Consider the following 27,427-nt stretch of genomic DNA (forward strand, 5'->3'; position numbering starts at 1 on the left):
ATAAGTATTATTGAAGAACGGTCTACCTGAGAGTCTAAGAATAGGGCTTGAATAGGACCCGAATAATGCTGAGTATCCGCTTATCCTGTAACAAAATGAACAACACCAGTGTGGAATCGAATGTTAGCTTAAATACAGCCTGGGAGTCTTACTTAAACCCCGTATACAATTGTTAGTACGACTATTGGCTGAATTATTTTAATTTGTGGACGTTTGGCCATTTTTACCTCTCTCATTCTCTACCATGCCGGTGAATTAGCTCGACACGAAATTAGGCTTGTAGCTCGCTAGCCTGTCTTTATCTTATCGACACTTGGGCTGTTAAACGTGACTGGGAAACAACTATCTTATTGAACCCACAACCAGTGACTATTAAGCAACATTTTCTTTTTTCAATTCGAATGCGTCCCAAGAGGAGTTAGAGAAAGTCACTCGGTCTGGATCCTGATAAACTCTGAACCATTGAAACAACCGCCATGACAGCTGCAATCAGGGGTATGTAACAGTACGTTTTCACACTCCGACTTTATGGTCGCTATTTTACCATAAGTGAGCTATTTGTGACTGGTTTTCATTAGGATAGAGATTCTGTTCCGTTTTATTGTCTTTAAATATCCAAGCAACTCAAGCAACATTTACCACGATAGTATTTAGTGGCAACCACTCAATCTCCATGTATTTATTGTTGATTGCTTTAGCATGTTTAAGCCTGTATCCTGACAGGCTTGTATCTTGTTATTTTTCCAGAATCTGCCCGTGTCCCAGTCCGAGTAGCTGGTGATGGCATGGAAACGGAAAAAAACCCCTCCATCTTGGAGGTCAGCGCAGATAAGATGCCACTTGGGCTGGCATCCGTTCCCCTCTTGCAGGCAGCAAGTCCCAAGCACAGCACAAAAGTTTCCCAACTTCCTCCCCCTATTACGCCACAACCTCTTGGGGTGCTCCACCTGGGCAAGGTGTGTAGGGAGGCCTGCACAGAGGTTGAGGCTGTAAGGATCGTTGTCCCTCGTGCTGCCATAAGTAGAAGTAGCCGTGCACCTGAGGGGAAAGGAGATGCAGGGCAACAGGCAGAGGAGCGAAGTTCATCCCCGCAGCCTATGGTGGAGGACTGGAGAGGCCAGCTAGAGAAGCTTCAGAACTCAGAACGCAGGCTGCTCCAGGACAAGGAAGGCCTCTCTAATCAGCTGCGTGTGCAGACAGAGGCAAGGCCCAGATATACTTTGACATCGGAGATACTTTTGCAGGGGTAGACTTATCGCTGTTGTTTTATTATATATGACAGGTGAACCGTGAGCTCAAGAAGCTGCTGGTGGCGTCTGTGGGTGATGACTTGCAATACCAATTTGAGCGTCTGGCACGCGAGAAGAATCAGCTAATTCTGGAGAATGAGGTTTTGGGTCGAAGTTTGTCACACACGGCAGAACAGCTGGAACGCATGAGTATCCAGTGTGATGTGTGGAGGAGCAAGTTCCTGGCCAGCAGGTACGAAACATACATGGATGGGGACCTTTTTTGTTTTAGACTACCACCACCTGCAGTTTTTCCCTCAGGAAGATTACTATTATGTATCCAATCAATCTAATGAGGTCCAATACAATGTTTTTACAAATAGTAATGCATGGTTTTAATTGACACTGCAAGACATTTTTGTTTATGATTGTAATTTAAGCTGGCAGTGTTGTTGAACTGATCTACATCTTTCTGAGAGCTGTTTTGTAATATTTGGTTACCCTATTTAGGTACTTGGGGTTGTTGTCTTAAGGCAGAATTATCTGGCACCACTCTAGTTTGTGATCTCATTAGTCATAAGTCATGGACACATTCCAGAATGTCACAATTACCAGCTGAATGAACACATGCTTCATTGGTCTACAGAGTGATGGCAGAGGAGCTGACAAATGCCAGAGCAGCTCTGCAGCGTCAGACCAGAGAGGCACAAGGAGCCATCCAAGACCTTTTGTTAGAGCGAGAAGAGTACTCAAGAGAAATGGTGCACACTCACAGGTAACGTCAACACTGTGTGTCACACCACTGGTTTGATGACTTGAGTTATAAAACTGCAAATTCAAAATCATTTTATCTCAAGGGCAGCCTCCAATTGTTAATTTTATTATACTGCAGTGTTACCCACAGAATTGCAATCTAATATATATCTAATAATATCTCATTTGCATAATTGGCCATGTCACATGAGTGCTTTGAGACCATGTCCACATGAATATGGGTATTTTAAAAACGCTTATTTTTCTATGCATTTTGGCCGCTCACCCACACGCAAACGTTGGCTTTTGTCCTTAATAGCTGAGCTTCTGAAAAACCCAGAAGTGGAGATTTTTAGAAACTCTGGATCATTGTATGTGGACAATAAAACTGAAAATGTTGGTATGTGTCATAAGAAATGTGAGACATTATTTCATGCTGTTAAACCTTATTTAACAACAGAACATTAAGTCATTGAATTACGTGTTTTGGTTTCATTTTGTGCAGCAGTGAACGCATGTGTGGGTGCCTTTTAATATGCGCAGGCTTTAAAACATATTTATGATGTTTCCGGGGCTCCATGTAAGTGTGTGCTAATTTTAAAATAAACTCATGATCGTGTGTGCCGCAGTAAATGTGTTCCGGTGCTAGTAGTGGAGCAGAATAGATGGCGGACGGGAAGTGACTTTGGGTGTTCGTAGATGAGGTTTAGCTTGTCGTGGGTTATGGCTGCAACAGTAGTCCGTGTAATTGTCAATACGATGATGATTATTGTTATTGTGCCTGTTGTACATTCACAATTTGAATAATCTTAATGGCTTATATTTGTATTTTAGTTCATTCAGCCATTTTTATTGATCAATTTTGGCAAAAAATGTGCTCGATTATGCATATTTTTTGACTAATTGACTAATATTCAACCACGAAACAGCATGATTTAATAAGCAATATATGTTTGAAAAATGTTAATGCTTGTCTGAGAACAGTGTATAAAGTGTATGGCGAAAGGTTTTACAGCCTTAAAACATATATAATAATTGTACAAAAATATAGTTGGCTTCTTGTGGATTTCTCTTATTGCGAGCTATTTTGGGAACCCATCCCCTGCGATAAACGAGGGAACACTGTAATAACAATGGATACAATGGATTTTTATACATTTACATATATATTCATTGTTTTCAGTAAATAACGTTCATCCATTTCATCAAAGTGTACGCACAGCGTTTTAACTTTATTTCATGCTCAGAGCTAGTGAACATTGTACACTGTTGTACGCCAAGCCCCACCCACCTCTCTTGCTAACCATCATGGTGTACTACACTCTGTTCCATTCATTTGCGGTTGAGTCGACAGGTCTTAAATTCTAGTGTCCTTGATGCTGACGCAACATCGTTGTTGTTGTTTTTAGATCTCTGGAGCAGCTCTTGGTTTCTCTGCAGTGGGGCAGACAGCAGACATACTACCCCAGTGCACAGCCGCTAAGCACAGGAGAGCTGGCAGCGGCCAATCACAAGCTAGCAGACACCATCAACTGTCACCTGTTGGGCAAGGACACTAGCAGGGTGGTCAAAAGTAGCAGAGAAACGTCTGAGCAGGTCTGCAGCACACCAGCAGAGAAGATGGCTGAGAAGGTACAAATTTGTCTTATTTTTAGAATATACTCAGTTTCAGTTGCCCATGTTCATGAAATCCAACAATTTTGAGTTTTTTTTGTATTGTAGGTGCTGAAGATTTTAGATCCAATTTCCTGCACAGAAAACCAGACAGAGTCTGCGCTAAGTGACTCACCCCCTTCGACCTTTCTGAGCAATAAGAAGAGCATTGGCAGGTTCCATCCATACACTCGCTATGAGAACATCACTTTTAACTGCTGCGAACGCTGCACTGGAGACATTCTCGTGCTGTAGACAAGCAGCAAAACAGTACACACCATCTTTTCATTACATTATCGCCAAGCAATAGACGTTGGATGTGATCATGATCGTCTTCATATTATTGGCAGTTACTCTCAAAAGAATAACCTATCTGCAGTGTATCAAATGGTATCAAGTATCAACACGTGCCGCCCAAGGTAGTGGAGGTCACGGGAGAAATGAACCTGTTGTTTTCAGGACTTGACCAGTGAAACTCAAACTTTCTGAAATCATTGTTCTTTGGAAGAATGAACACTCTTAATACTTTTATATATCAAATCCAAGATCCTTTGTACCTTAGGTCCAAAGTCATGTTGTACATTTTTTTTAGTGCTCTGGCAGTTGCAACTGTCATCAAATGTCCTTATTTTTCCTCAATGATCTTTGTGAATTGTGTTAACTGAAGTGTAATATATGCTAATTACTATTCTCTCATACCAGTGTCTTATTACATTTTTCTGCTTATTGTATTTTATGATTTGGATGAACTGTTGAACATACCTTAAACTTTTGAATATAATTATTTATAATGTAATTATGAATTTAAAATCTTGCTTTAAGTTAGAATTTTTGAGTAAACAATGCATTTCAGAGCCTGGTTCACATTGATGACAAAGCCAGTGGTGTCAATGGTCCCACTTTAGGATCTTCTGTAGATATATACCGGTTTATGTTCTATGTTATAACATGGAAAAGACCTTAGCCAGCTATGACATGAAATTATTTTATTTAAAGGACTTTAATGTTACAAGTACTCTTCAAGTAAACTTTAACTTGTATTTATCTTATTTTAAAGTTTTGGAGAGAATATTTTGTGTTAAGGATGTTTTTCAAAACACAGCACAAAGACGTGTAATTGTTTTTATTTACAAAGAAAGCATTCTCTGAAAATAAAGATCAAAGTAGTTTCTACTGTTAAAAATGAGTCAAGTATTTTGTGAAAAGTATTTTGATAAGGAAAATGATTGCAAATAATTGATCTACTTCAGTTTGACATTTCTGCAACGCAACACAGTGTCCTTAGACATCATCATCATTCCACCACATCTTGCTTTTGCTTTCACGTCTCTTCTCCATGCTGGTCTTGAGAGATGTCCGTACCTTGGGTGCAGCTTGTGGTCTAGACGCTTTGTCTGTCCAAGTAAACCCAGACACTCTCTGGGATTTATACGCACTTTGGTCCTCGCCACTAGAAGTCTTTTTACATTTTTGCTCTTTGGATTTTGAAGACCTGTTTTCATAATCTCCTGATACAAGATCAGTGGCATGCTTCCTCTTCGGTACAAATTTCAGGGCCTCCTCCCATTTCCCTGTTTCCTTGATGGTTATCATGATGCGAATCATCTGGTCCAGGGTCAGGTTTTTGGCTCCAAGCCCCCAGTGAAGGAACTCATCCAGTGGTAGTCGGGCTGTGGCCAACTTTTGACGCTTGGCATTGGCCAGTGACACACCAGAGAGGATGGACCTGTCCACTAGAGCACCAATGATGTAGACTTTAGAGTGGTCGTAGGTGCGGAGAACATTGGGGGAGTCTGCAGTGAGGTAAACAAGGCGATCACGAGGAAACAGGTCTACCGCCTGGCGCTCTGTGTTGGTGATGAGCAGGCGCTCCCAGGCGTCTGCACCATAGCGCTTGAGGAGCTCCTTCATGTAAGGTCCATCTGGCTGGAGGTTACAAAAGTGTAGATGGTAAGGCTCATTGGCACGTCTGTTCCACCCTTCCAGTTCCATCAGCTGGGAGATTGTGTTTTCAATCTCCCGCTTGGACATGTTGGACTCGTAGCTCATGTCAAAGACGAGAGGCTGATCAAACAGCATGCCCTGGGCGCTCCTCCAGCCCAAATGACGGTCCAGGCTCCGTCCCCAGAACTGAAGAAGGAATGTGTTTTTAAATTCTTTCTGGTTCTCATCTGGTTCTTTTCTCTGCTCCAGTGAGGCTTCCCTTGCCGCCGCCTTCTTCTGCTGCTTCTCCTTCCGTGATCTTTTATGACCTTCCTTGATGGCCAGGTACTTCAGGTACTTTTTTCTAGCAGACTTTGTGGTGAGGTCTGCCACAGTCTTTAACTCTTCATCAGTCATCTCTTGAGGTACCAGTCTACGAGATAAACGCCACAATGCAACCATCTCCCGCATCGTCTCCAGACTGTTGTTCAGACCTTCTCCAGGCATTTCCTCATCATCACTTGCATCCTTATCCTCAGCATCTTCTTTCTCAACTGGTGACGCTTGGGACTTCATTACTAATTTCCATTTGTCCAAGTCCATTTTCTCCTGTCTCCTTGGACTCCCAGTATGGAAGGGACGACTTAGAACATATTGAGGATGGCAAGAACCAAGGAGTGGCGAAACCGTGGTACCTTCCCACTTGATGACACGGGATAACACAAATCTTGTGTTTTTCCATAGTTCGTTCACACATGTTGTACAGAAGAGTCGTCCTAACATGGCAAAAAAAACGGTAACAGCCGTACAACTAGCAGCAGCAACAGGAATGGGAGGATTTTGCCTTTTTCACACTGTCTTTATAGTACAAAATTCCGTTGAGCCGTGTGACTTGTCCATGACAGCCAATTAATTGCCGATGAATTGCTTATTTCGCCTTCCATGCACTGTAAACGTTGTTGAGGTCACGTTGTCTCCGTGTGCCACATCGTAATACGTCGTACTAAAACAGCATCGAGACAACTCTTTTAGTTTTATTTTGATATTACATTATAAACACAATTTTGTGGCTTTCAATCTCCCAAAATGTTAAGTTTACGTTACTATTATTACAATGTCAATTGTAATTTGTAAGACTTTATCTCATAACATTATTTATTTTAATCGACAAAAATTTTAATGCACTATACTTTCCTCACGGAACTTTCCCAGTGTTGCACTTCAGTGACAGCTTCCTCCTCCGGGTGAGGCAGTTCCAGAAACACACAAAATGAGTTTATTTTTGCCTAAATTGACTTGCAAAAAAGACATAGATGATGTCATCAAGGTAGTAGCAGAAAAGGTGGTTGTTTTAAGGTTTGGAAGAGATGAAGACTCGGTATGTCTCCAGCTAGATGAAATTGTAAGTATTTAAAATTATATTCGCCGTAAAAAAATATCCTCTGGACGTTAACTTGCTTCTTGTGTTTTTTTGTAGCTGTCCAAAACTGCCCATGACCTGAGTAACATGGCGTCCATCTACATCGTTGATGTGGATAAAGCTCCCATTTACACAAGATACTTTGATATCAGTTACATCCCCTCGACTGTTTTCTTTTTCAATGGACAGCATATGAAAGTGGACTATGGGTCAGATATATTTAATTTTACCTCTAACATGAGCAAATTTTCAAATTGCTTAAGAACAAAAACATATTCATCCGTCCAGCTTTTATACCACTTGTCCTCATTCTCACGAGTGAGCTGGAGCCTATCCCAGTTGGCTTTGGGTAAAAAGGCCGCGCCGTGGACTGGTCACCAGTCACATATAGACAACCATTCACACTCACATTCATACCTATGGACAATTTACAGTCAGTTTACCTAACATGCAGCGAAAACACACACACACACACACAGGGAAAAAATCCACATAGAGATTGATCTATGTTGATTCAAGCCCTCGATCTCCTTGTCTGTGAGGCCGACATGCTAACCAATAAAAATGTTTCACGGTGCTTTGTAGAGGGGTGGTGCATGGGTCAATGAAGAGCCTGTGAAATTTTGTTAAGGATCTGGATAAAAGTTAAAAGGGTTTGATAATATCGGAATTTTTTGTCATTGATTCCTTTTGCTATGGCATAAATGAAACTGTCCACCCCCACCAGAATCTTAATGGCACTGCCACCTGTTTGTTTGCCATTTTCCATGAACCAGGAAGCATCCTTCTAACTAGCAAACATCCAATAATTTGGCCTTTGTGCCATTAATTTTTCTTCTGATAACTATATCGTATCCTTACAATCATAGAAAAAGAAGTTGAAATTTCAAAGAAAATAATTTTTTTGTCCCTTTCAGGTCACCAGATCACACCAAGTTTGTTGGCAGCTTCAAAACCAAACAGGATTTCATGGATCTGATCGAGGTCATATACAGGGGAGCCATGCGGGGGAAAATGATTGTCCGGAGTCCCATCGACCCTCAAAATATTCCCAAATATGACCTGCTGTACCATGGCATTTAGCATCAACATCTACAACTTTATCTTAATCAGATGATGTGGGATGTCTGTTAAAGCAAAGTCTGCAACTATATGTAACTTTTTTTGTATTTTATGTTGTCATGTTATGTTGTCATGTTTTGGATTTTCTAAATTTCTAAGTATGGAAAATATTTATGTTCCCAAGACCGTTAGCACTGTTTTGTTTTCTAAAAGATAAAATTATGAATAACTAAAAAACAAAAACAAATGGATCGATCTGTCTTTCTAAGGCGCTTGCCATCGCAGCTAAGATGTTTGTGTTACATCACACAGTGGGCGACACATCCCGGAAAACATTTGGGAAGACTGACAAGTCGAATGGCCAGCCCTCTGCTCTTGTCCTCTTCAAACCCTTTGTATGAGTTAACATTATCTAGCTATAATGTCCTGGAAATTATATGGTCACATAATGGCATCCATATTCAGAATAATGAAAACATGCTTAATTCCGTAATTTATTTATATGACACTCGGGCTGCAAATAACAATTATTTTCTTAGTTGGTTAATCTGAAGCTTGTTTCGATTAATTGAATAATGGGTTAGGCCCTGGACGGACCAAATCAGCATCAACCAAATGCATACAGTGGTTTGGTGTGCAACATATCAGAAAAGAGGCAAAAATGGCAATCACTTGTTTTCCAACGTCAAAGCAGTTTTGTGTGAATGTCTTGTTTTGGCAAAAACACAAAGATAATAGGTCTGCTTTCATGGATGGTTAAGGAAACAAAAAAATACAGTATTCACATTTGAGAGGGTACATTTTAAATAAAAAAAAGATTAATCGGATACCAAAATAGTTGTCAATTAATTGAATAATGGATTAATCATCAATTCGTGATTGTTGCAGCAATGGCAAATGTGTAGGAATCCTGTAAATGTGTACTAATCCAATACGAATGTTGTAATAAAGTTTTCTATTCTGTCTATAATTATGGTTTACTTGACAGTGGCATCTTAGGGTTTTTTTCCCCTACATTTTGCAGCGCAAGCAAAACGCTAAAAGCACCTCCACTAGGATTATATTTTGTAGTATATCCACTTCAAATGGAGAGAACTTTAATGATTGTCACAATTATTGAAAAGGAATTATGCTGCTTTGTTTCACTAACACTTACTAAATACGTTATATAAAGTGATTCTGGAAAAAAAAAACGTGAACGCAAAAAGCCCAAATTTAAGTTCACTTGCCAAATGAATACTGTATGTTGTCTGCACAACATACACTCCTGGTCAGAATTTTAAGACAAGTTGAAAAATTGCAAACATTTACATTTTGCACTGTTGGAGGTTCTAAGTAGAGCTTCAAAATGCAAAAAAAAGAAATTGGAAATCAAACGTCTTGCATAAACAATTTATTGCAAACAAGCCTTAAAGTGAAATAGGCTGTTGATCAGCTGATCAAAAGTTTAAGCCAGTTCACTTTCATGGTTGTTCGCAATAAATTGCTTGTTAATTTTTTTGTCTCACTCGTAATACTCACTCGCATTTTGAAGGTCCACTTAGAAGCTCCTTAAGATCCCACAGTGCAAAATGTAAATTTTTGCAATTTTTCAACTGGTCTTAAAATTTTGACCAGGAGTATATGTGCTGTATATAAAAGCAGGGGATGTGAGGAATAGATTTACATTTTAATTATCGGGAAATAGCTGAAGAAATTGCATACTATGCAACAAGCGCAGCAGAAACAATGATTGCGCAATGAATCTGCCAGTTCATATTGTCGGCCACACGCTTACTCGACAGATGGCGGTGTAACACTCCGAGAGCTATGTGCATAGCAACACGCGAAGAAGACCGGCGGAAGTGACGACAACCATTTAAGTGTTCGCGACCTTGCGTGGTGCATGGGATTTTTATTAAATTAAAAAGCCACCTAAAAATGTTCTTAATTTGCATGTTTAATTTCTCATAGTGTCAAGATTCACAGGATGATCTCTTTAATCAAGGCTGCTGTGGATAGCGTGGCTGCCGTCTGTGCCCACAGTCACCAACACGGTAACTTATTTCTGTCAAATAGCTAAATTCCGTTCTTTTTGTCAACAGTTCAATAGGTTGAGCAATGAATTAATTATCCTACTCATTTGTTTTGTGTTACATGTTTTACCTCAAGAACATTATGCTGTTAAACCGGCTGTAAAAACGGAAAACCTCGCAGACAAGAGATAGTTGTATGCAGCAAAAGTCATAGTATTGTTTATCTACAGGACTCCTGCACAGCCACTTGAAAGTTCTAACCGCCGGACTGAATACATTTGAAATCCCTCCTGACTACAGAGGTAATGATTTTTGTTTTAAACTTACGATTTAATCCTATTTGGTTGGATTTCCTTCAAAACGCATCTCATGTCTGAGTGTAGCTCCAACAATATAAAATGAAAGCCTGTTATCATTGTGTGGCAGTTCCTTCACCTTTGTTTTTCATTTTGAAAGATGTGATGCTGCCACAAAAACCCAAACTGAAGTTCATGAATAAGGTACCCAACTTTAAAAAAGCTAAGAGAGAGATGAAGAAGCTGCGTGACATCCAAGGCCCTGCTCGCGCAGCAAATACCTTCACAGCTGGACAGTATGCCATAGTGGTAAGGTCATACATTATACATTGGGATGAATACACGAGTGTGACCTTTAACTCCCTTCTGTTGCTGATGCTCAGGCAATGGGCGGGGGCTACCTCCACTGGGGACACGTGGAGATGATCCGTCTAACAGTCAACCGCAAGATGGATGCCAGCACTACGTTTGCTCGCTGGCGCATCAACGCGCCCTACAAGCCCATCACGCGTAAAGGGCTCGGTCAGCGCATGGGTGGAGGCAAGGGAGCCATTGACCACTATGTGACACCTGTTCGCTGTGGTCGCCTTATTATCGAAGTAGGAGGAAAGGTGGAGCTTAAGGAAGTGGAGCATTACTTGACAGAAGTAGCAAAAAAGCTTCCCTTTCCTGCTAAGGTGAGACTCACCACCAACAACAATAGGTACACTTGCACAATCTGATGAGTGCCAGTACTACAGTGGTACAAGTACAACTGGGGGTACTTGGGATAAAAAAAAAAACAAAACAAAGCTTTTTTCGTAATTATTTTGTAGTTTACAATAATGAGATATTTTATATGTATATTTATTTCCAAATGTTTAATGTAGGACCACTACAAATGACCGCTGTTTTGAACAGTAATCGGACAGTAATTTTTCTGGCTGTACTTGGCTGAAAATAATTTTCCACAGGGGGAACTTCCCCGAGAAAAGGATAAGATCAATGCAATATTAAAGCAAATCAAATAGTCCGCCTGCTTCAACCATCAGAAAGGTTTTTATTTAAAAATGTGTCTATTGTGACGGCAGCTTGTAATGTTGTGGAAGTGCATTGCAATGTTTTTCATACAGCATCAGTGTGACAGAGTTGGAGTTAGACCCCTGCAAACTACAACAAAATGAAACCTGCTCTGAAATTACTCTCGACGGCTTCAAAACCAAATATTTTTGTAAATACATAATTTACATACAGCTCTTATATTGGATATCTTTGAAGGACTGCAGTTCTTATAATGATATTTTTCAACTTTATGTCTCCTACAGGTGATGAGTAGAGAGAGCTTAGAAGCCTTCAAACAGAACCAGATCGATATGGAGCAGAATAACCAGAACCCATGGACCTTCAGGAGGGTCGTCCAAGGAAACATGCTTGGTATCAGGAGGGTCCTCAGCCCGCTTGACCTGAAGAATCATGGACGCTTCACAGGCAAATTTCAAATCCCCGGGAGGGTGTGACAGTCCCCAAAGACACTTATCTTCAATGCAATTGGAAGAACCTTACATTCAAAAAGCTTCTGTTTGTTAATGTATGAGAGTCATCTTTCAACTTTGTATTATGCATTTTCATTTATTTTCTTCATCCTCTTGGTCTTGTCCTGACAAATCCACGCTAACTAGATTGAGCTTGAAAGTGATTTTACCTTATCAATAAAACTATTTCAATGTGAAAACAGTTTGACTCAATTGCATACATAAACAATTAAAACAAAAGTAAGAAGGCCATGTTTGTCATCTAAATGTGAAAGTTAATTCTCAATAAGCATCTTTTTAATGGTTGTTTAGGGTTCGACATTCCTTGAATACTGAAACATGCGCCTATACGTTTCAACAATTATTTAAAATGTGACTAAATATTTGTCACTTGCAGTTTACTGTACAAAAAATCTAGTTGATGATTTTGTTAAATCATTTGAAACCCCAAATTGCGAAGGTCAGTAGTGTACAAACGTTTCCCAACCACATACTGCACACTTTAAAAAAACGATGCGGCCATATTTTTTGTTTTGTCAACAGGCTAAAACCAATCCAAAGCAGGTATTTTAAGAAATAGACGACACGAAAATATTATAAACCTTTTAACTTTTTGCTGTTCTCCCTCATTTTGCGGTAGTTTTCTTGCTTAATTGTATTTTTAGAATGTGCCTTGAACCAGTAAAAAACGAGCTGCCGGATACAAATGGCGACTGCGCCGCTCTTGGGAAATCATGATGGTCGTTCTAGGTTTGCCCTGCGGTTTTACTGACAGGTTGTAGTCGTTGCCGTAACTTGAGGACATGGGATATGATTTCTTCTCGGAGACCAGCTGAGCGACAATTCTAGGAAGAGAAAATGACAAAAATGCAGGGTGTTTTTCTGTATGTTTATTTTATTTCTGTAGTTTGAAAATAGTTAGTTTGCAAAAGCGAAAAGCTTGCCTGTTAGAGCAGTTTGAGGAGTAACAGTTGAAATATACGCATGCGCGTTTGGGTACACTTCGAAAACTCGCGCGGAAACTGCATACCGTAAATAAACGCGACCGGGTTGGAAGTTTGTTATGAATGTATCTAAGTACTGCTAAATGGACGTAAATGCTAATTAAATGGAGCCTGTACGCGGTTCTAAACGAGGGGCCCACAAAATACCCAATCTGAAAAGCAAGACTAAATCTCAAAAGATTAATCCAGCATCAGAGCATCCGGTAAGACAACGTTAACACTTTGTCTGTTGTCCACTTTAGGTACTTCCTGTCAGACAGACTAATGCCATATTTTTACTTGAGGATTCCCCACTCAGTGACGACAATGACAAGAACACTCACCAGAAATCGCCAAGGAAAAGAAAAGGTCTGAAATACATGTTAAACTCCACTTGCTATACATTGTCACCACCATATAAAACAGATAGTTAACTGTTAAGACCTCTGACAATCAAAACTGAGCGTTGTCGTTATCTTTATATTACACAGCTCTTGTATTGGATGCCTTAAGAGTGTGCAGGTTTTTCCTAATGTTGTGGCCGTTGACTGCAGTCACCAATGTTTTTGTATAATCTTGTGTGAACGTGGATGCATATCTCCGTGTCATTTCTCAATAGCGATATAACGTATTTTAAAATGACACTGGTAGATTTGTACTGTAAATGTTACAAGATTACAGCCAAAGTTACTGTCTCTAATGCGCTCCCCTTGTCTGCTGCTTGGTTCAACAGTTTCCCGCAAGGTCACCGGTCAAGAAGGAAACCTAAAGAAGATCGGGAGGTCCTCCATCACTACACTGGAGAGCATGATGGACCTGGCAATACTGTGGGTTTCGTTCCGCTGTTAAGCATTTTAATAGCTCTGAGTCTACAATTGGCAGAATTTTCAGACATTTGCTGTTGCTTTCAACCGATCACCATGTACATTATTACTGTTATATACGGTATATTACCAAACTCTGTTCACAGAGCAACTCTTGTTTTGAGACGGACGGAGAAGGAGGAGAGCCAGGAACATTTAAATATTCTGAAAAACAGGCAAGTAATACGATGAAAACACCAGCGTAAATGTTTGTTTTAGAATATTGATGGTATTTATAACCTTTCAAGTTGTACGGTTCTTCCCTGATTAAAAAAAACAAAACAAAGGAATTGTGTCAGGATGATTCAATCAAAGCCATCTGTTACATTTTTCAAACTTTTTCCCAAGGTTCCTAACTCATTGTGCAGAGCTTCAAGTCCCAGTGAAGAAACAGGAAGCGTTAGGACATACTTCACAACGCCACCAGGAGGAACGCAAAAAGTCAGCAGTCGGGAAGCAGACTCTTAGCTCTCTTGAGGTGAGAGTTCCTGAGATTGGATTATATCTTGCTTTAAATCTCACTGCGTTCAGCGCCATTCACTTGATTTTATTCGTAAGTTAAGTTATGAAGTTGATCAATCATTAACCCTTATTTCACACATAGATTGTGCAAAGTCGTCCTGGTAACGGTTCTGTGCAAGCAGCACGGAGTGGGATGGTGGGGGGTGGGCGGCAAACTTGACTTGCAAATTTGCTGGCATGGAATGGTGGTTGTATGAGAGGGAATAAATAGTCCCAACACATCAAAACTAGCGACTATTTTTTGTCTATACTACATGAATGTGAGCCAAAGGTGTCCGAAGTGTGGCGCGGGGGCCATTTGTGGCCCCAACTTGTTTTTTTATTGGCCCACCGCACATTGTATAGATATAGTTGAACAAAAAAAAAACAGCAAAAATGGGAAAAACATAGCAAAAGGGCAAAATATAAAGAGAAGAAGCTGAAATGTCCATACTAATAATAAAACAAAGTCTTTTAATATATACAGTAATCCCTCGTTGATTGCGGTTAATTGGTTCCACACCCGACAGTGATATGTGAATTTACGCAAAGTAGAATTTCTTCCTCAGTGGAAAAAGTTTGTATGTAAGCAATTCTTGCTTGCCTAAAGTCAAGTCATACGGTGTTCTTATGTTTCCAGAAAGACCTGAAAGGTGTGGTTAGTGCGCTGGAGAGCACAGAGCAGCAGATGTCCTCTTTGCAGAATGCATGCAGTTCTCTGAGGGAACGAGTGGAAGAAGAGGAGGAGAACGCAAAGGAGGTGCGAGGGGCACACAACTGATACACAAACAGAATTAAGGAGTGAAAAACGCAATATAAGATAGATGCTGGGGATCCAAAAATGGTACGCAATAAAGCATTTTAATGCAAAGTCCTGCATTAGTTTTAATAAATTATGAATAGTCTTGTAATATAGAAATGGAAATTTTCCTCTCGCACCCAAAAAGGATGCAATGTGAAGTACTGCAGTATCCTTCGGTCGGGGCAGTGTAGACCTACGCTGACGTATAGCGATACATAAAGCATTGCAGCCTGTGCCCCAAATGCACCTGACAACAAAACTGATATCACCTTTTTTGCTCCTTGAACTTAGAATATCACATGTGCAAGACAAGGAAATAAAAGGCATTTGATCTGGCATTTCCAGCCGTCAGATGATATTCCCCAATGACTGTGTTTACTTAATGACAACTGCAAAGTCGTCCAACTTTATGGTAAACTCACTTCTATCAATTCGCCAGATCTGTTTTATGTTTGCTTTTTTATCAGCAATTCTGTACGGTGAGATTCATGGCTGGTGAGGCACTGATTCTTTTGGATTTTTTTTTTTTTTTTTTAAGTTGCGCACCAATTGGATAACAACAAAAAGATGAGGAAATGAAAACACTTAAAAAAATGTCTTGAAATTGTTTTGAAATACTTCATAGTCCCATTTATTTAACTTTTTTTTAACTGGAAAAAATGTGTGTTCTTACTTTTTATCTGCGCATGAATACATGCAGCCTTTCCTTCTCCAGGAAAACTTCTGATACTTTGTTGCAAACGTCTGATCACCTCCAAGTGACCTTGGGTATATAATCCTCCATCTTGGCAGTCAAATTCATGCATTCATTCAGCAAATACATTTAGAATACAGTTCAATGGACAAACATTAATACTGTATTCGTTTGATGTTAGTGTTATCATTAGTGGTTTTTTTAAATGTATTTTTCATCATGACTGGTGAGGCTCTGCCTCCCCTGACTGAACGTAACTGGATAGAAGTGATTCAGAGTTTGAGTGATATGTGGTTCTCAATATCCCGTCTATTCATACAGATTTTACAGAGAAGCCATCAGTCAGTCCTCAGCCTTCCCTTTCATGCACCACGGAAAGATGAAACAACTTTAGAGGTGAGCATGAGTGGGGCACGCTTTCACAATAGCTTGAATGTGTTTCACAAGTACCTATTGCGTAATAGCTGTTTTCATTCAGGAATGTATCATGATCAACCCTGTCAAAAAATGTGGTGAAAGTGTCGGAATTGCATTTCTTCTTCGGAGGAACTGGAAGTTCTACAGTAAATGGTGTTGGTGGAGTAATTTCCTCGCTATATTGTGTAAAAAAAAAAGAAGAAGAAGAAAAAACGTGCAAAAAGCACACGACAAAAATGTGGCTTACAGTGTGTAAATGTGGTTTATTGTAATTTCAGTGTTTCCCACAGGACTGCAATCTATTTGTGGTGGTAGGCTGCTCGATTCACATAAATGTGGACGACCACAAATAAATGAATGTATGGGAAACACTGAGTTTCAAAGACCAACCTCCAAAAGTCAACACTTGCAAAAAAAAAGTCCATCCTCAGTTCTTGGTGTCTTTATTTTTCCTCAGGCTCGCTTGAGAAAGCAAGTACCAGACACAGAATGTGACAGCACTGCTCGCAAATTGGGAGAAATCTTGCAAAAATCAGAAGCTGTTAAAAATGCAGAGGCCCTGCTTACTCAAGCACACAAACATTTGGATCAGCTGTGAAACTTTGTTCCCTGTCCATGGTGGTCCTTGTTCAGAAGGTAAATACCTGCTGACTTATTTAGAAAAGAAATATTAAAAGGAACGATTTTGGCGTATTATAGGCATTGCAAACTTAAATAGCTGCAGAAATGTGATACTCAAAGCCACTATGTTTTACTGCAACATTACCAAAAAGACTATTTGAAAATTCACATTTGGAAGTTTTAAGTAATTCAGAAAAAAAGCATATGTAAGAATAATAAAATAATGCAACATCAAATATTCATCTATTTATTGTCACTTTCTGTGCATAACTGCATCATCATTCTCTATAGCTCCTTGCTTTTCAGCTACTTGATAACAACTTTCGAGATTTTCTTCAAGATTTTGGAGTGCATCTGCAGGTATGATTGAGTTGAGGTCAGAGCTAACAAGTACTTGCTCACCAAACTCGTGCCTTAAAGGATCTTGTTGGGAGCGTAGAATGCCCCAAAACAATCAGATGAAGAATTAAGATCGAAGGGAACCCAGCGGCTCAAGTACAGCCATCCATCCATTTTCTATACGCTTGTCCTCATTAGGGTCATGGGTGAGCTGGAGCCTATCCCAGCTGACTTTAGGTGAGAGGCGGGGCACACCCCGGACTCGTCGCAAGTCAATCACAGGGCACATAATGACCATTCACACCAGTGGAGTTTCCATTTAACTTAATATGCTTGTTTTTGGGATGCGAAAGGAAGGTGAAGGACACTGAAAAAACCCATTTGAGCACAGGAGGACTATGCATACTCCACACAGATGCTTCAAAAGTTTGAACTTGACGCAGACATGCAAACCACTAAGCCACTGTACTGCACGAGCTGTAGTCGGATGTCTAATTGGGAGCTTTTAAATTTTTTACATTAAAAAAACAAAGTTTTTACTTGTTACTGCTATCAATATCAAAACGTATTTCACTATACAGTCGTCCCTCGCCACATTGCTGTTTGAATTTCGTGGGTTCACGCTCACGGTTAAAAAAAAAAAAAAAAATTGTACAAATTCTTTTTTGCATATTTAAGCAAATTTGATTTATTTGCCTAAATGAGGCCTTTTCAAGCATAAAAATGGCTGAATGAGCTAAAATACAAATATAAGACATTAAGAAGATGCATTCAATATGCAGTATTGTACACTGCTCAGTAGGTGTCAGTAGTTGAAACATACAAACACCAGACTCGATCGGTAGAACAACAGGCTTTTATTGCAGGTTGATCCAATAATAATCATAATAAAAACACGGGCTACTGTTGCGGCCGTAATCCAGCTAAAACTCAACTCGGAACCCCTGACATCACTTCCTGAACACACTTTTGGAACACATTTACTGCAACACACTTGAGAATCTTAAGTGGCTTTTTTTCCCCTTACTATATCTACTATATTGATTAATACAAGTGTAAAGGTGACCGTATGGCTGTTATTTCATGTCTAGATAATATTAAAACTCGGGCTGTCAACGTTAACGCATTAATAACAAGTTTTATTTGTTACTATTTTTCTGATGCACGATTAACGTGTGCATGCCCTGTTTGACCCTCGGCCCACACCGCAGTTTGAGGAAACGCAGAGGTGTGGCAGTTGATGTGGAGGCACCAGCGGGAACAAATATTGAGCAGAAATGGATAAAGGCAAAGGTATTTTGAATAGTACTGAATACTATTTTGAATAGTATTTTGAAAAGTTTAGCGCCAGAGCCCTGGCAGATCTCTCGAGAAGACTATCTACTATCGCTGTGAGTTGAGTTGTCACGGAGTACGTCGCGTCTCAAATGAAATGTCTGAAATGAGAGAAGACAGAAAGTACTGGAGCGCTGCAAGTATTTTTCTAGTCATTTATACAGTGCTACCTTGGCATACGGGTGTCCTAAATAATAAGTGTTTTTTAGACGCAAGTCGGCTGATTTTTTTTGCTTTGAACTGTGAGCTAAAATTTGGATTACGAGCTGCTAGATACCGGCAGGCATAGCCGAGGACAGCTGTTTGGGGGGGCTATGTCAATGTGACAATGAGATGGCAGTAAAGGCTCGCGAGGGAATTTAGTAGCGTTATTATTTACTAGCGTTTGTGCTTGAATGGCTGTTTGTCAAAATGACAGAATGTTGGCTGTTGAAAGACCTGCAGTGTCAACTTAGTTGTTGGGTGTTTTTGCAAACCTTTATTTGTAATGTTAGTCACAATTATATTTGGCAAGATTATTTGCTTGAAGAGAATGTGTGAGTGATGGACAGTTTACCTTACCAATGTCTTTCTGTTGTACATAGTTTGTTTATTACTGTATATTTTGAGGTCCATTTTGTGTTGAGCTGTTTCAAAAATCAGCAAAAAATTGCATAAAGCAAACATATTATCTGGTCTCATTTTGATAGGTGTATTAATAACCTTAAAATGATCTTTCAAAGATACACTTACTATAGATAAAAATGTCTTTCTATCTGTGATTAACTACGGGTTAAGGATGGACAACATGTGATTAATTGCAATTAACTATTTTAATCGACTGCCAGTCCTAGTTAAAACCCATATTTAGAAGGTCGTAAACAGGTTTTCCATGCTCTAACTATGAAAATATTCCATTTATAAAGAAGGAATCCTACTTTGCGGAAGTTCACTTATCATGGTCGGGTCTGGAACCACTTCACCTCAATGAACAAGTCATTACTGTAGTCACGTATTTTTTGTCCCTATATGATGCTGATTTAAGCCACTGTATGGAATCTGTTACAGATACAAGCATCATCTTGTCTGTCTTCACAGCAGGGAATCCCTTGTTATGACTGATTTTCCAGGATTTTGTGTTAAATGTAAAGATACAAAAGGTGGCTAGACCTGTGAGTTTTTGAGTGATTTGCTCCGTATGGACTCAGCAGTGTCATCGCTGAAGAGTCGTACAATGGTGGAGGTGACCGAAGCTCGGACTGCACGGCCGAGGCCCCTGGCGGCGAACACATACAGCACAGGGTTAAGAGCGCTCTTGGTGTAGACCAGGTACAGAGAGATGTATGTTCCATAAGACGCCCTTTTATGTAGTGCAGCTCTTTCGGGTAGTCCTTCAGCAAGGGCCCGCAGTAGTCGACACACAAAGTAGGGCACCCAGCCTATGAGGAAGAGCAGCATGGTGAAAAACAGAACGTGGTACATCCTGGTCATCTTGCGGGAAGCTGAGGGGGATGAAGAGGTTGGCGTCAAAGGCGCTGCATGCTTAATGGTGAATAAAACTGCCAAATTGCTTCCCAAAAACACCAGTAGGGGCAAGATGAAACCTGCAACAGTCTCAGAGACAAACAGCCCTGTGTCAAACTTTCCACTGTCCAAGCATTGGAACGTGCTGTTGTTTTCCTTTAGAACAGCGCTGTGCAGGTAGGGGGCAGATAGAATGGTGGCTAGTAACCATAACAAGCCACAGGCCAAAGGAACAGCCCAGGCGGGACGGCGCAATCGAGCCCATACAGGCCTCAGGAGGCACAGGCAACGTTCCAGGGCCACGGCGCAAACCAGGAAGGCTGAGGCGTACAACCCCAGGCCTCGCAGAAACATGACCAGGCGGCACATGGCAAAGCCGAACGGCCAGCTGCTGTTGTGGGCTAGGTAGCCCAACATGAGGGGGGTCCGAAGGACTAGCACCAGGTCGGCCAGAGCTAGGTTGAGAACGTAGATTCGAAAACTGCTTGCGGCACGCGTCTCTCTGCCGCTGCCTCTGCGTACGTGACGCCGGCGACCCTGTCCTAGTGCCCAAACCACCAGCACATTCAAAGGTATGCCCACCTTGGGGAGGAAAGAGGGTCAGCTGTCACAAACATTCATTCATCCTTACATTAAGAGAATTCTTGTTTGTCATTTGATATATAAACAGGGAATATAAGCCGTCAACCAATCTGTCCTGAAACAATGAGAAACATCTCAATGAATGAATCAATTTCACTGTACTGAACCTTACTTCATCATAATCTTACCAAAACGTTTTGGACAATTCTATACCTCCACCTTTGTGGGAACAGTTTGTTCCATAAAAGTATGCTTGAGTTTGGTGAAGAAGAACTGGAGGGCCCTGACTGCAAACCTGCTAAGAGACGTTGTGAGCCAAGCCTTCTTGTCCTCTGACTTAACCCTTTCTGTGGTGTATAGCCCAGGTGTTCCACTTTTGTTCATAAACCGAAGCAGCAAACTCAGTAACACCCCCCTGCAAAGTTCCCTCTAATTTTTCAAGTATCTGAGCATACACAAAAACGACATGAGCATTCCTTGGCCCTCTGTGAGCAGCACCAGACGTGCACACTGTATTATCGCAAAACCTGAGAACTTCGATTCTGTCTATTTTGTATATGAGTGGTTTCAAACAGACAACAAGCAGGATTCCACAATGTAGCTTTCTTTATTCTATATCTCAGACAAAACAAGCCATGGTCTCTTACAATTAACCATCTGAATCTTGTAGAAAACCCCTAGTTTATCATTTTATTTTCAATTTATTAGCTTGTTTACCATTTATATTGTTAATTAGGTATAGTTTAATTTGCTTATTTGACTTTCACTTTCTGTTTTAAAGCAGCCCGTTGTGGCACTATTTCATCCTGAAAATTTACTTGCCATGTTTGTTGTATATATTTACTTTTGTCTATATTAAAATTAATTTAATTTAACTCACAATCGAGGCCGCATGGTGGTCTAGTGGTTAGCATGTTGGCCACACAGTCACAGTCTGTAGATCAGGAAGACCTGGGTTCGAATCTCCGTTGGGCATTTCTTTTGCATGTTCTCTCCGTGTGTGCGTGGGTTTCCTCCGGTTTCCTCCCACATTCTAAAAACATGCATGTTTGGCTAATTGCCCGAAGTCAGCTGGGATAGGCTCCAGCATGCCCCCGCGACCCTTATGAGGAGAAGCGGTATGGAAAATGGATGGATGATAACTCACAACCGACCTTTCAATCCCTTCAGCGACACAAACTCAGTGTAACACTTCCTGTATGGGGTACGTCCGGCCATCAAAATAAAAGCACGGCAGCAAACCGTGCACGGTTCCGCCACACATTCAGTCCACACTTTTCACTCAGAAAACTGGCTTGCTACTTCGGCTTTGCAGCATATTTTATAAAGCAATGTTTTTGCAGATGCTGTTGCACTGTTCGTTTGTTTCGCCATAATACAGGGTTAGCAAGCAGCATTAGCTGTATGCTACAGTCACCTGCCACATGGCATGTACCATGTAACACACTGTTAATAAATTGATTGGCTGTGGTAGTAAATACGTGCAAACAGGATGTTATCATTGGCTGGACAGTGCTCATCATTGTGTTATATGTTCCGCTTGTTGTTGTTTCCTGGCACTCACTCCATTGCACTGGAAAGTACTACAGAATAAATTATGTGTTTATTTCATTTACAGTTCAGATTATATTGTATTTTGTGCGCAGCATGGTTTTGCGGTGCGCAGAGAGCTCAAGAGCGCAGCTTAGAGGGAACATTGCCTCCCTGTCATGTATTTGTTACAAAGTTTGGCCTGCCATGCAGTCACACAGGAGATATTTGCAATGAAGTGCATCTCTCACCAGGAAAATAAGCAGGGTAGCTGCAATCTGGACTCCGCGGTTTGCCTCTGACTGCCAAGAACTCGTGGGGCTGCTAGAGGTGGTCGCAAGTTGGTCCATCTTGTATGTGTCATTAACGGGGGCCATGGAGGGGATGAGCATGCTGAAACACAGAAAACATATTGTATGTTTAGTTTATTCACGAAAAAAAAACAAAAAACAATATTTTCACTGAGAATGAAGTAACATGGCCAACCTCTAGATTGCATATGAACATGGGTTTCATGTCTCATTTGCCAAAGATTGCCACATCACAAACATACCACATACAAACTTCCGTATCTCTTGGAGATAAAGTATCTATCCATCTCTCTATCTTCAATCTTTTCTGGCTGACCTTCCCTATCTTTACCTTACCTTGCATGCATGTGTCAAAACTTAAGCATACTGTGGTGTGAAAAAGTGTTTTCCCCTTTCCTGATTTCTTATATGTGTGACAAACAAACTTAATTAGTCGATGACAACATAACTGAACACAAAATGCAATTTTTAAATGAAAGTTTTTATTATTAACGGAGAAAAAAATCCACACCTACATGGTGTGAAAAAGTTATTGCCCCCTGTTAAAACATAATGTGGTTTATCACACCTGAGTTCAACTTCTCTATCCACAACCAGGCCTGATTACTGCCACACCTGTTCTCAGTCATGAAATCACTTAAATAGGACCTACCTGACAATGTTAAGTAGACCAAAAGTTCCTCAAACGCTAGACATCATGCTGAGATCTAAAGACATTCAGGAACAAATGAGAAAGAAAGTAACTGAGATCTATGAGTCTGGAAAAGGTTATAACGCCATTTAGAAAGCTTTGGGACTCAAGCGAACCACAGTGAGAGCCATTATCCACAAATGGCGAAAACATGGAACAGTGGTGAACCTTCCGAGGAGTGGCTTGCCAACCAAAATAAGGCAGCGATGATTCATCCAAGAGGTCACAACATCCAAAGAACCGCAGGGCTCACTTGCCTCAGTTAAGGTCAATGTTCATGACTCCACCATAAAAAAGACATTGAGCAAAAATGGCCTGAACGAAAACTACTGCTGAACAAAAAGAATATTAAGGCTTGTCTCAATTTTGTCAGAAAACATTTTGATGATCCCCAAGAACTTTGGGAAAATACTTTGTGGTCTGATGAGACAAAAGTTAAATTTTTAGAAGGCGTGTGTCCCATTACATCTGGCGTAAAAGTAACGTCATATTTCAGTAAAAGAACATCATACCAACAGTAAAATATGGTGGTGGAAGTGTGATCTGGGGCTGTTTTGCTGCTTCAGGTCCTTTAAGACTTGCTGTTACGAATGGAACCATGAATTCTGCTGTCTACCAAAAAATCCTGAAGGAGAATGTCCGGCCATCTGTTTCTGACCTCAAGCTTAAACCAACTTGGGTTCTGCAGCAGGACAATGATCCAAAACACACCAGCAAGTCCACCTTGGAATGGCTGAAGAAAAAAAAATAAGAAGACTTTGGAGTGGCCTAGTTAAAATACTGACCTGAATCCTATTGAGATGCGGTGGCATGACCATGAAAGGCACGTCATGCTGGAATACCCTCCAATGTGGCTGAATTACATTAATTTTGCAAAGATGAGTTAGAAAATTCCTCCACAGCGCTTTAAGAAACTCACTGCAAGTTATCACAAATGCTTGATTGCAGTTGTTGCTGCTAAGGGTGGCCCAACCAGTTATGAGGTTTAGGGGGCAATCACTTTTTCACACAAGGCCATGTAGGTTTGGATTTTTTTCCTCCTTAATAATAAAAAGTTTCATTTAAAAACTGCATTTTATGTTCAGTTGTGTTGTCATTGACCAATATTTCAATTTGGCTGATGATCTGAAACATTAGAGTGTGACAAACATGCAAAAAACAAAAAAATCAGGAAGGGGGCAAGCATTTTTCACAACACTGCAACTACATCATGCATCACTATATGCTGTCGTCTGGTTACGGACTACATATGGAGCATATAGTGGCACCACTTTATAATAAGTGTTAAAACATTGGTTATTCATGTGTTTGTTCACAATGTATGTCTTAATGAGCTGCGGTCTATCCAATCCATCTTTCCATGTATCTAAACACACATTGTATGCCGTACACTTGGCGCATGTGCCAGTTGTTCCACTACAAAATCATGACCTAAGAGAAAAGTATGTGTTATTATTTCTCAAAGTCAATGCTGCCTCCGGGCCCTGTGCAAACATGCACCTACACCTCACCTGCTTGTCTGCAGTGGGCATGGGGGCACACCTACTTTGGTCTCCATATCGTAGCACATAGAAAATGTTAGGATTGCACATAGGTTACACTTTTTACATTTTTTTAGACCCCAGATGAACCTAAAGGATTACGCAACACCCGTTCTGCATGTATGTATACAAGGCAGCATTTAAAGACACATTTCAAAGTTGGCTTGAAAGAATTTGCTCCTTACCTTCTTTTTTGATGTGTGGGTTGAAGAGATGTGGCACGGGATAGAAAGAGAGTGCCTGATGGCTATTAAACAACAATCTTTCTCTCCCTCATACTCTCTCACCCCTTTTTCTCTTTCCTGTGTGTGATTACTTCACTGACTTCTTCCTATGAACACCCCAAAGCAAGTTTTTGTTTTCAAACCAAATGAATTGCAGTACAATCAGATAAAAAATATATACTTTTTATAGATGTGTTGATTGGATGCAATGCATTTACATATTAAACACACATTATATTGTTTTCTGATGGAAAGTATTTAAAAAGAGCAAAACTTGAGAAGATAAAGTCAAGACTCCTTTCAGCATTTGAAGGTATTCACAAATTACATTCCACATTACCGTTTTTCATGTGACGATAATACGTCACCTTCCATTTTTTTAAAAAGCCCATCTTTGGAAGAAAATACGCTCCCGATCCAAATTTTGAGACCAATCGAAAAATTGCAAGAATCAACATTTTGCACTGTTGGATCTTAAGGAGGTTCCAAGTCGAGCTACAAAAATGCAAAAGAAGAAATGGAAGTGAGACAAAAACAATTTAGAGTTAGTAATTTGTTGCAGGCAACCATTAAACTGAAACAGGCTGTTCATCAGCTGATCAAAAGTTTAAGCCTAGCTCAAACCCCCCCCCCAAAACAATCCCTAAAACAAAAAGAAAATGTTCAAAGAAGGACTCAGTAATTCCAGTTAACTACCTAAAAAATTGGGCATGCTTGATACCAGTGTTTCGAGGAGGGTAGTGGGAATGTTGCTCCAGCTGGTGATGATGGCTTCACGGAGGGCATCCGCTGTCTATTTTTGTCAACTTCCCTTGCCATCCATCTCCAAATGTTCTCAATTAAATTTAGATCAGGGGAAAACGCAGGATGGTCCAAAAGAGTGAAGTTATGCCTCTGGAAGAAGTTCTTTGTGCTCTGTTGAAAAACCCAGTCATTACCACACAGATGAGGGCCTTCAGTCACATATCCACTACCGTTTGACGCCCCTGCACAACCTAGAGCTCCATTGTTCCATTGAAGGAAAAAGCACCCCAGGTCATGATGGTGCCCCCTCCATTGTGCAATGTGGAAAACATCTCAAGTGGGCTCTCTTTGTCCTCGCAGTAACATAAGAAGCCACCAGGACCGTCAAGGGTTTTCATCAGAGAATAAAACTTGCTTCCACCTTTCAATATTCCATGGTTGGTGCTCTCGTGCAAATTCCAACTGGGCAATTTTGTGGCATTAAAGGAAACAATGCCTTTTGAAGACATTTTTTGTTCTTAAAACCCTTCTCTCGCAGATGCCGTCTGATGGTTATTGAACTGCACTCTGCACCAGTCACAACCTTCATTTGGGCCAAGGATCGTCCTGCGTCTTGATGGACAGCCAATTGGATCCTCTGGCTCAGAGCCGGTGATGTTTTTTTGGGTCTACAGCTTGACGTTTTCGTTCCATAACCCTCAGGATCTTCAAAGAACTTTCAAATGACTGTCTTACTGTGTACAACCTCAGCAGCAATGGCACGCTGTGAGAGGCCACGCTTATGCAGCTCAACAATTTGACCGCCTTTTTTGCCTTTGCCATCAAGAGATCATGGCAGTGTGAATACCTGACAGGAAATCACACTGAATCCACATTTTTGCCAAGATTTTGACTTTCAAAGTCTGTGGTCTCCGCGTACTCCGGCTTCCTCCTACATACCAAAAACATGCATGTTCAGTTAATTGACGTCTCTAAATTGTCCACAGGTATGAATGTGAGTGTGAATGATTGTTTGTCTATATGTGCCCTGCGATTGGCTGGCGACCGGTCCAGGGCGTACCACGCCTGACGCCCAAAGTCAGCTGGGATAGGCTCCAGCAGACCCGCAATTCAGGATAACATGCAATGCTTACAGTACAGTATTTTTCTGTATTTTAGATCATTTTAAACATTACCGGAACTTCTTTCCTGGGTGCATTGATTTCACATCTAGTGGTACTTACGTCAACAACAGCAGCGTGTCAAGCTTTATGTTTCCTACTACTAATCATGGCAGACTATGAGAGCTGCCGCCGACTACCTTTGGACGAATGAGGATCCAGAACCTGATCTTTTTGAGCCTGAATATACGGAGGATGAGCTACAGGTTTTAGAAGCTGAGCCCACAAGAACAGCGAGTGAAACTTTGAAGGTAGCAGATGGGGGGCAAGTCATTACATCGGCATGACTTGGTGGTGTAAATGTGGAGCTTGTCAAGCCATGAGATGGAGCGTGGAATACAGTGTTACCATTGATGGAAAGGCTTCGTGTGTATGGAGGTGGACATTGCTTCAAGAGATTGCATCACAACGAATGAAGAATTATTAGTGTTAACAAACTCTGTAGTGATAGAAACTTTTTTCCACCTACCCAAAATAAACTGGAAAGACGCCCCAGACCAGCTAGACCAGATGGACAACTGTCCATCGAGTAAGTCTTCATGACATTGATTGTGATACATGGAGCACATAGCACATGATATCACAACACAGTCCATCTAGACATGTATAAACAAAGCATGGACTGTGGGCTAATACTTTACAGATAATTTGCTTGTCTATTCGTAGTTGTTCACATGCTTGTTCTTGTTTTCTAGCCAATACAGATTGGTGTCCTATCGCATTG

The 27,427-nt window shown here is 40.6% G+C and overlaps 6 protein-coding genes across 8 annotated transcripts; 4 read left to right on the plus strand and 2 right to left on the minus strand.

Annotated features, from left to right (window-relative positions):
• Positions 1–82: 82 nt before the first annotated feature.
• On the plus strand, positions 83–4,798 carry blzf1 (basic leucine zipper nuclear factor 1). Its single transcript, XM_054770677.1, has 6 exons — positions 83–495; positions 748–1,202; positions 1,283–1,482; positions 1,876–2,004; positions 3,392–3,614; positions 3,705–4,798. The coding sequence occupies exons 1-6, from the start codon at positions 477–479 to the stop codon at positions 3,888–3,890; spliced, it is 1,212 nt and encodes a 403-aa protein (XP_054626652.1). The 5' UTR covers positions 83–476; the 3' UTR covers positions 3,891–4,798.
• trmt10c (tRNA methyltransferase 10C, mitochondrial RNase P subunit) lies at positions 4,656–6,535 on the minus strand. The gene has a single exon (XM_054770676.1). It carries the CDS (start codon positions 6,339–6,341, stop codon positions 4,917–4,919), a length of 1,425 nt encoding a protein of 474 aa, XP_054626651.1. The 5' UTR covers positions 6,342–6,535; the 3' UTR covers positions 4,656–4,916.
• Positions 6,536–6,791: 256 nt separating this feature from the next.
• Positions 6,792–8,963, plus strand: txnl4b (thioredoxin-like 4B). Its single transcript, XM_054771062.1, has 3 exons — positions 6,792–6,960; positions 7,036–7,187; positions 7,896–8,963. The coding sequence occupies exons 1-3, from the start codon at positions 6,829–6,831 to the stop codon at positions 8,059–8,061; spliced, it is 450 nt and encodes a 149-aa protein (XP_054627037.1). The 5' UTR covers positions 6,792–6,828; the 3' UTR covers positions 8,062–8,963.
• Positions 8,964–9,875: 912 nt separating this feature from the next.
• Positions 9,876–12,055, plus strand: mrpl16 (mitochondrial ribosomal protein L16). 2 transcript variants are annotated; one of them, XM_054770767.1, is made up of 6 exons: positions 9,876–10,076; positions 10,286–10,357; positions 10,512–10,660; positions 10,735–11,028; positions 11,464–11,561; positions 11,656–11,803. In XM_054770767.1, exons 1-5 carry the CDS (start codon positions 10,010–10,012, stop codon positions 11,512–11,514), a joined length of 633 nt encoding a protein of 210 aa, XP_054626742.1. In that variant the 5' UTR covers positions 9,876–10,009; the 3' UTR covers positions 11,515–11,561; positions 11,656–11,803. The 2 variants fall into 2 exon arrangements, with proteins under 2 accessions (XP_054626742.1, XP_054626741.1); XM_054770766.1 differs by lacking the exon at positions 11,464–11,561 and having other exon boundaries at positions 11,656–12,055.
• A 798-nt stretch (positions 12,056–12,853) lies between these two features.
• On the plus strand, positions 12,854–16,965 carry cenpq (centromere protein Q). Its single transcript, XM_054770765.1, has 8 exons — positions 12,854–13,069; positions 13,151–13,214; positions 13,579–13,672; positions 13,816–13,884; positions 14,057–14,186; positions 14,850–14,969; positions 16,027–16,101; positions 16,580–16,965. Exons 1-8 carry the CDS (start codon positions 12,971–12,973, stop codon positions 16,718–16,720), a joined length of 792 nt encoding a protein of 263 aa, XP_054626740.1. The 5' UTR covers positions 12,854–12,970; the 3' UTR covers positions 16,721–16,965.
• A 973-nt stretch (positions 16,966–17,938) lies between these two features.
• LOC129178625 (C3a anaphylatoxin chemotactic receptor) lies at positions 17,939–24,850 on the minus strand. Of its 2 annotated transcripts, XM_054771009.1 has the most exons (4): positions 24,761–24,816; positions 22,996–23,050; positions 22,284–22,425; positions 17,939–20,502 (listed from the first exon to the last, which is right to left on the minus strand). In XM_054771009.1, the coding sequence occupies exons 3-4, from the start codon at positions 22,422–22,424 to the stop codon at positions 19,561–19,563; spliced, it is 1,083 nt and encodes a 360-aa protein (XP_054626984.1). In that variant the 5' UTR covers position 22,425; positions 22,996–23,050; positions 24,761–24,816; the 3' UTR covers positions 17,939–19,560. The 2 variants fall into 2 exon arrangements, with proteins under 2 accessions (XP_054626984.1, XP_054626983.1); XM_054771008.1 differs by lacking the exon at positions 22,996–23,050 and having other exon boundaries at positions 24,761–24,850.
• Positions 24,851–27,427: the final 2,577 nt, after the last annotated feature.

The sequence above is a fragment of the Dunckerocampus dactyliophorus genome, chromosome 3 (assembly GCF_027744805.1).
Source record: "Dunckerocampus dactyliophorus isolate RoL2022-P2 chromosome 3, RoL_Ddac_1.1, whole genome shotgun sequence".
NCBI classification, from domain to species: Eukaryota; Metazoa; Chordata; class Actinopteri; order Syngnathiformes; family Syngnathidae; genus Dunckerocampus; species Dunckerocampus dactyliophorus.

What these genes read in the sequence shown, in the direction of transcription:
- cenpq (XM_054770765.1), top strand. Translation starts at nt 12,971, where the DNA reads ATGGAGCCTGTACGCGGTTCTAAACGAGGGGCCCACAAAATACCCAAT. An exon ending in ATGATGGACCTGGCAATACT is followed by an intron (nt 13,673 to 13,815) that starts GTGGGTTTCGTT and finishes CTCTGTTCACAG; the next exon opens with AGCAACTCTTGTTTTGAGAC. An exon ending in AAGATGAAACAACTTTAGAG is followed by an intron (nt 16,102 to 16,579) that starts GTGAGCATGAGT and finishes ATTTTTCCTCAG; the next exon opens with GCTCGCTTGAGAAAGCAAGT.
- mrpl16 (XM_054770766.1), top strand. Translation starts at nt 10,010, where the DNA reads ATGATCTCTTTAATCAAGGCTGCTGTGGATAGCGTGGCTGCCGTCTGT. An exon ending in AATCCCTCCTGACTACAGAG is followed by an intron (nt 10,358 to 10,511) that starts GTAATGATTTTT and finishes TCATTTTGAAAG; the next exon opens with ATGTGATGCTGCCACAAAAA. An exon ending in CTGGACAGTATGCCATAGTG is followed by an intron (nt 10,661 to 10,734) that starts GTAAGGTCATAC and finishes GCTGATGCTCAG; the next exon opens with GCAATGGGCGGGGGCTACCT.
- trmt10c (XM_054770676.1), bottom strand. Translation starts at nt 6,341, where the DNA reads ATGTTAGGACGACTCTTCTGTACAACATGTGTGAACGAACTATGGAAA.
- LOC129178625 (XM_054771008.1), bottom strand. Translation starts at nt 22,424, where the DNA reads ATGCTCATCCCCTCCATGGCCCCCGTTAATGACACATACAAGATGGAC. An exon ending in CTACCCTGCTTATTTTCCTG is followed by an intron (nt 20,503 to 22,283) that starts GTGAGAGATGCA and finishes TTCCTCCCCAAG; the next exon opens with GTGGGCATACCTTTGAATGT.
- blzf1 (XM_054770677.1), top strand. An exon ending in AGCAAGTTCCTGGCCAGCAG is followed by an intron (nt 1,483 to 1,875) that starts GTACGAAACATA and finishes ATTGGTCTACAG; the next exon opens with AGTGATGGCAGAGGAGCTGA. An exon ending in GAAATGGTGCACACTCACAG is followed by an intron (nt 2,005 to 3,391) that starts GTAACGTCAACA and finishes TGTTGTTTTTAG; the next exon opens with ATCTCTGGAGCAGCTCTTGG.
- txnl4b (XM_054771062.1), top strand. Translation starts at nt 6,829, where the DNA reads ATGAGTTTATTTTTGCCTAAATTGACTTGCAAAAAAGACATAGATGAT. An exon ending in GTCTCCAGCTAGATGAAATT is followed by an intron (nt 6,961 to 7,035) that starts GTAAGTATTTAA and finishes GTTTTTTTGTAG; the next exon opens with CTGTCCAAAACTGCCCATGA. An exon ending in CATATGAAAGTGGACTATGG is followed by an intron (nt 7,188 to 7,895) that starts GTCAGATATATT and finishes TGTCCCTTTCAG; the next exon opens with GTCACCAGATCACACCAAGT.